Source organism: Buceros rhinoceros, unplaced genomic scaffold (genome assembly GCF_000710305.1).
Source record: "Buceros rhinoceros silvestris isolate BGI_N320 unplaced genomic scaffold, ASM71030v1 scaffold6099, whole genome shotgun sequence".
Classification (NCBI taxonomy): domain Eukaryota; kingdom Metazoa; phylum Chordata; class Aves; order Bucerotiformes; family Bucerotidae; genus Buceros; species Buceros rhinoceros.
The window spans coordinates 7,737-14,929 of NW_010430827.1; the positions used below are offsets into that span (position 1 = coordinate 7,737).

At 38.3% G+C, this 7,193-nt stretch overlaps 1 protein-coding gene across 1 annotated transcript; it reads left to right on the plus strand.

Moving 5' to 3' along the window:
- The first annotated feature begins 650 nt into the window (after nt 1-650).
- On the plus strand, nt 651-5,775 carry C1D (C1D nuclear receptor corepressor). The gene is made up of 4 exons (XM_010143157.1): nt 651-797; nt 2,140-2,206; nt 2,670-2,725; nt 5,599-5,775. The coding sequence occupies exons 1-4, from the start codon at nt 651-653 to the stop codon at nt 5,773-5,775; spliced, it is 447 nt and encodes a 148-aa protein (XP_010141459.1).
- The last annotated feature ends 1,418 nt before the right edge of the window (nt 5,776-7,193 follow it).

The window sequence follows — 7,193 nt, forward strand, 5'->3', positions numbered from 1 at the left end:
TTATAAAGATTTCCAGAGTAGTGTGAAATCCCCAAATCAACTCAGCTTCGTTACTGGTAGACTTGTACTGCAGATTATAACACCCCATAGAGGATTCAGAAGACTGGATAGGGGGATCACAAGCAGACTTTGTTGGACCAGCTCCTCAGTTTAGCGCTGGAGAATGTAACTGACCCTGACATGACTGGTGCTGTGTAGCAGCTTTAAAGCTGAAGTAATGTCTGTTCCTAGGGCGGGCTGAGGCTGTATCTCTGTTTGGTTTGGGGTTTTTTTAGTGTCCTGCTTGTTGGTTGGTGTAGCTCTTAATAGCCTGTGATTTATAGAGCATTTCTTTTAAACAAGCAAATAATTTCTTTCTATCACAGGCCATAAAAGCTAAATACTGGTTTGGGACTGCTACGAGAATAGGTACTACAGTCATGTCATTTGTAATGCTTCTTCGTGCCATTGTGCACAGCAGTGAGGAGATACCCCTGAAATTACAGGCCCTGACACTGTGTCACTGTTGACATTACCTGCTAGCACTCTTCAGAAGTAGGATTTCTTACCACGGTTAATGAATGACTGCTCATGCTTTGTGTTGTAAAATAGTCTTTTGACTCTGTAGGGATTTAATGAGAAGGATTATTAGTTTTGTTTTCTCTTTCCAGATGGAAATGTCCGAAGATGATATTAATACGGAAGAATACCCCACTGAAATCCACGATTATCTTTTAGCATTTGAAAAATCTCTTGGTTCTGTCGATGAGATGCTGAAGACAATGATGTCGGTGTCCAGGACTGAGCTTCTCCAAAAAGTAAATAATCTTCCTTTTGACAACCTTTTTGTTGTTATTACAAGAGTACCCGGGAACCCGAATGGAAATTAAGGGGTCTGTTAGGCTGGCCACTGCACAGAGAAATAACAAATATGAAACTTCCTACCCTCGATACCTAATACTTGAGATTGTTACATTTCTCAGATATCCAGATGGTCTTACAAACTAAACAATGGAATATATGATCCTCCAAGCTGAAAAGTGATGATCTTACGAGTGAGTCATTTAGGTAGAGAACATTCTAACTCATTCCTGACCTTGCTTAAAGTGCATGCGAGTGCTTTTTCATAACTGAGAGGTCATTCCCATTTTTGTCTGAGACCTTTTCACAACAAACTTAATGGATCTTGGTACACCCAGAAGGATATAAAGGTGAATTGACAGCAGTGTGAATTCATCTGATTCTGGAAGTCCAGACTTGGCAGAACCTGGTGCCTGAAAAACTGAGCTGTCTCCTCTAGCTGTGAGGCCATAAAATGTGGGTTTTTTTCAGGGCATAAAGACAGAGCGAGGTACTGTCTGAAGACTTCATAGGAGCCTCTTTATCTTTTAACTTTTAAAGCCTAACATGTCATTTCTTTCTGTAGGGCAAGAAAAAGCCAGCACACGAGGGAACGTCTTTAACCTCTTGAGGATTTAAAACACAAATTACGAAGAAAACAGTCTTGACAACACCAATCTTTTGACAGTATCCATGTTAGAACTAGTGAGGTGTACAGCGATATTATCAGAGTTTCTGGAAATCCTGCAGGACTAAAATAATAAATTGACTTTGACAGTCAAGGAAAAAGAACCCATTACTTTTATTCTTCCTTTGCTTTACAGCTCTGAGTATTCCAGCACGTGTGGAACACAGTTTGCCATGGACAGAATTAATATTCATGGATTGTCTGTGGTGTAATATAGACACACTTGAGCTTCAGAAATCTTAAAAGGGTTTTATTTTTTTTTCTTCCATTGATAGCAACAACTCTTTTGAATTAACTTTCTGGGGAAAAATAGGGACTTATTTCTGACTTAGGGGAACAGCAGTCCAAGAGCTGTGTGCCAAGAAGTTTTTGTGCTGATGGCCATGTGGGACTGTGGCATTTCACATCAGACTGGGAGAATGACGTGAATACTGGCAGAGGAGGGGATGTTTCTGTGATGGCATGGAAATGGGTATAGACTTGATCTCGGTGAACTTGTGGTGCAAAAATGTGCTTGTTCAGTGTATATTTTTTCTATTAATACATTCAGAATTAAAAAATGTGCATATTACTAAAATCTGTGCCCATCTTAAAAATGTGCAAATGTGGGTTGTTTTGCTTTTTCATTCTAGTTAGAGCCTCTTGAGCAAGCAAAGCTGGATTTGGTTTCGGTGTACACGTTAAACTCAATGTTCTGGGGTAAGTATGTGGTAGGAAAAAAAGCAGTATTTATGATGGCCATTTGAACATGCTCTAGACAGCTGCAAATATTAAATAATCATATTTCATGGCCAAATAATTGGAAACCTGTAATTACCCTGAGGACCTAAATTACTGCTATCAGTAGGGTAAATGATGTTGAAACTCCAAATCAAAAATCAATACTTACAGAACCTTTTGTACATACATGAGGATGGTCTTTTAGTGGCAAGCTTTTCTGTCCTTTTAAGGACAGAAAGTTCAACCATGTTTCTTGTTGTGTTTTTTTTTTTAGATGCAATATTTTGTGATAATAGGTTGGCAGATACTTAACAACAGTTAACTCCAATTCTTATTAATGGGTTTATGTGGAAACTTAAGTTTTCCTGTGTAACTTGACTGACTGATTGGATCTTCTATCATGACAGCCTTCAGCTTAAATAAAACCTTTCTTTTCTTGTAGTATACTTGGCTACTCAGGGAATCAATCCAAAGGAACATCCAGTGAAACAAGAACTGGTAAGATTCTGACACTGCATGCTCTGGAATATCTTACTTGTCCAGGACAGATAACTCGTATAGAAGTAAAACAAAAAGTTTATATCTACATTTAAAAATGAGATGTTGCTGTAATAGCACACGTCTGCTACACAGCGTTATATAATTGTTCATATGCCCTGCTGGGCTCTCTAAATTAAGTAAACTGTATTTTTAGTTCCAAAAAATACTGTTTAAAGCGAAGTTGGAGTCTGCTGAAATTAGAAGAGAACAAGAAGATGAATGGTGTCATCCTATCTTTTTTTCTCTCCACCTTTGAGAATTGGATTCTGAACAGAGCAGCTTTTCACTTGTATCTCTTAAATGGAAAAATGTTACATGTCTGATAATAATTTATAACTTCCAGTATGGCATTTTTTTTCTTACAAATACTTGGAATCATGTTAATCTCTGAGGCTGCCTTTTCTTACTTTTGTATGACTCTAAAAGTACAGTGTGGTTGATTTACTAGCGCAGACGGGAAAGAGCCCCCCTCCCCCTTCCAAGTCCTCCATTAATTCATTTTCTCAGCAGTAAAGAATCCAGTTCAGCAACAAAGCTAAAAGCTTTTTTGGCACCAGTTGTATGTGTATTGTCCAGTAATTCTGCATTAGTGACATATTTACAACCTAGAATAAATCTTTTAGGTTTGTCTTTATATTCCATTTAGTTGCACGAGTACAGTATAGAAGGCCGGCTATCTTGAAAATTCTGCTGACTTAAACAATCAAATCATTTAGCCTGAAGGAAAAATAGAAATCAAAACTTACAGCTACCCATTTTAATTTTTGTGTAAATGAAAATATTAAATCTGGGCAATTGTAAAATACTTAGCTTAAATGTAATCCTTACATAACCAGCAGAATGGAAGGTAGGACTGAAAAATGTGGAAGGCTAGCCTGAATAACAAGAATACTTCTATTTTTAATTTACTGAGGTTTTCAGTAGTCTAGACTGCATCATATTAAAAAATGGATCAGTTAATATTTCATGAGCTTTCAGTGAAATTCTTGTTCCTTCTATGTTATATAGCATCTGAATATTGTGTTAATTTAGCGATACTAAAAAATAAATTTTATCTCTTCTGCTGTGGGTATTTTATACTGGTATTTTACTTCACAATTGCCAGTTGTTTTAACTCTAAAAAATGAGTGAATTACTGTCGCCTAGATTCTTACCCAGTTCTCTTTTCCTTTCACAAGTATCAAGGTGAATGAATGTGTATTCCTTCCTTCCAAGAGCATTGTGATGTTCTTAGTCATATGGAAAAGGAATAAAAAAAGACTGTTCTGTCACAATTGTTTTATTTTTAGAATTGTTCTCCTTGTGCACATACAGGGAATACACAGGGATTCAGACTGTGTTAATAAAACTCACATTCAAGCTATCAGTAAATTTGTCACATAGACATTTGTCAGCTCCTTTTCCCCATCTTGATACTTGCAGGTTTGCCATTTGTTCTGTCAGCCATCTCGGTCACCAGACAACTATGGCAGCCCATCGTGGTTTCAGACCCTGCCAAGGTCTGCTCCTCGAAGCTATGGTTTTGGTACAGAAAGATACTTTTTGACTAATCAGTTGCATATAAGGGTCACTGAAGAACTGAAAATCAGTTCTGCAGTGCAGGTCTCGTACCTTTTGTTCCGATTCAAAGCGCTGTCAATGGCCATGTGAGAAATGTGTGGGTTACATCATACCAACATTTATTTAGTTAGCAAATGTTTTGTTAACCCACACTTATAATACAGAGTGCTGGATATGTGCGTGTGTGTGTATGTTACTGTTGTTCGTAAGGCCCTGGAGCTGAAGGTCACATTAGGCTAAAGATGTAGACGTAGAATCTATTGACAAAACTTCTGTGGGTTTTACAGAATTGCTATACGTGTCCTCTCTAGTCAGAGACGAGAAGCAGGAACTTGAGGGAGTGATTCCCATCTCAGAGGGGTTTAGTTACCCTCTCTAAGTAATTTTCTTTATTGATTGCAGAAGTAGATGAGGATGAGTAGGCACACAAATGAGAGTGATAAGCTGGGAGGGTATATCCTCAGGTGGGGCTGAACCCAAGCCATGCTTGTTCAGAAAAAACCCTGAGACAGCAAGTGACTGTGGTAAACTAAGGGGGCGAGAAAGTATCCCTCTGATTTATGGAACGGTAGTGGAAACAGGCATTTTTTGTTATTTTGGGTCATAAAAGGAACTTCGGTACAACTGGAGATTCGTCAGGCTGCCTTAAAAAAGTTCACTCATGAGCCCCCTTGACAGTTCAGGATCTTAATGACAAGACTCTGTAGCTGCATGTATAATGTTTGGAACACTTTTGCTTTTTGGGTTTGCTTGGACATGCTGAATTTTTGTAGGCAATAGTCAGGCAGTATAAGTCATCTCTAAATGTCAAATATCTAAATATTATTTTTCCATTTTTATGAGGCCAAACTTTCTAGCTTTGCTTGCAAGATGAATTGTTGTCTCACTGTAAAGTAGATGCAGAGTCTTCATCTCTGTAGGGCTTCATGTTCCTGTGACAGTCGTTGTCATGCAGGTATTACTATGGTAGGCCCCTGTGACGGTTGCAAGATGAATTGTTGTCTCACTGTAAAGTAGATGCAGAGTCTTCATCTCTGTAGGGCTTCATGTTCCTGTGACAGTCGTTGTCATGCAGGTATTACTATGGTAGGCCCCTGTGACGGAAAATCTGCTCAAGTTTGTGAAGAGCCTGGCATATATATATTTAAATGATGCTATTTTTCTAGGTGTTACAGAAATGTACAGTGTCGAGAGCTTCTACTCACTGATTTTATTTTAGCAGCAATCTTGGGAGAATGGTGTGAAATACACTTTTTTTTTTTTTCTTCTAGGAGAGAATAAGAACATACATGAACAAGGTCAAAGAAATAGCAGACAAGAAAAAGGCGTCCAAAGTGGATAAAGGAGCTGCTTCTAGATTTGTAAGAAATGCACTCTGGGAACCCAGTGCTGAAAATGAACATACCTCCAAAACTCCTGCTAAAGGAAAAAATAGAAAGAAGGACTAAATTTTTCTTTTCCCCTTATACAAATTAAAGACACCTAGAACTTGTTTCAGAATGTGTTTTGTATACTGCACGTCTTGCAGAGGTGCTGCACAGCAACATCTCCATGAAGTTATACTTACAGAGTTAAGTTCATAACATGAAGTTATTCTTACAGAGCTGTACTTTGTCCAGATCACTGAGGTGATTGCATCACATGTGTATCTGAAAGTGCCATTTGATGCGAGAGAAGTTAACATTTCATTATTCAGATGGTAATGACATGACAGACACTTGCTGTTAATAGATACTAGTGATGTTTTGTTCATAATGCCTAAGAATTCAATTTGTTTTTACTGCTGAATGATTGATGCTTTTTTATATGTCCTTAATCTCCTGAATATTAAAAAGTCTCAAACAATGCTGTCCAGTCTGTGGCGTTAATGAAAGAGCCATGTTTACTTTCTCGTTACGTCATTGTGGGAAGTGCTGTACTTGCAGAGCTTTGTAAGGTTTATTCACTGTGCTAAACGGTTTCCTTTTCAGCTTCTGAACTTGAATGGATGCCATATTCCCTGACTTCTGTTGCCTCTGAGAAAACCGAGCTTCAAGGGCCGCAAACTCTAAGGCACTGTGTCTAGTCAATGAAAAAAACCAGATCTCCCCAAAGAGCAATTTGTAGGGTCTGAAGAAAGGAACAGGCTGGGGACAACTATAAGGAAATGGCCCATGCTGCTGTGCTCATCCCTTACTCCTGACACTGAGTGAGAGAAATGAGCTCTGAGGTGGTAGGTTTTTGGACATCCATTGCTATTTCTCAAACCATCATCAGGGAAAGTGTTCTCTGGTGCAGTGAAAACTACTGCTCTAACTTCCCCAAAAGGTGAAGCTTAGTCATTTAGGAGAGGAGGTCTGTTTCTTCAGAAGAACGTCACTAGTTCATTTTTTCAATACACTGCAAACCAAGATTCAATTATCTGCCCCAAAGCTATTTTAGCAGTACCCTAACTAATTACGAAGGAAAAATAAACAATTAAGGAAAATGCAGTTTGGGTAACAGTCTACAAAACCGGTTGGGAAATACCATTAGGGTGAAAGACTGAATGGTAAGAACACATGAACCCAGTATGCTTGTGGTACTGCAGTCTGAACAGGGTACAGTGGGTGAGTTGTGCAGCATCATGGAATAAATTGAATTAGGTGCTGAAGTGGAGGTTCTCTTATCTGAGAGTCTGTCTAATCTGAGGCTGTCTAAAAATACGTATTTGAAAGTAGAAGTTCAATAGGTTGACAAGTTTATTAAACTCAGTTGTTGCATAGCTCTAGAAACTTTTTCAGTGGGCTGGTATGAATTGACACGTTTTTGTTTATGATAAACATTTTGAATCAATAACAATTCCTTCAATCCAACTAACAAGAGAACTTGTTTGTGTCTGTGTTCG

Coding starts and splice junctions, on each gene's coding strand:
- C1D (XM_010143157.1), top strand. CDS start 651: ATGGAAATGTCCGAAGATGATATTAATACGGAAGAATACCCCACTGAA. Junction 798..2,139: donor GGACTGAGCTTCTCCAAAAA/GTAAATAATCTT, acceptor TTTTCATTCTAG/TTAGAGCCTCTTGAGCAAGC. Junction 2,726..5,598: donor ATCCAGTGAAACAAGAACTG/GTAAGATTCTGA, acceptor TTTTTCTTCTAG/GAGAGAATAAGAACATACAT.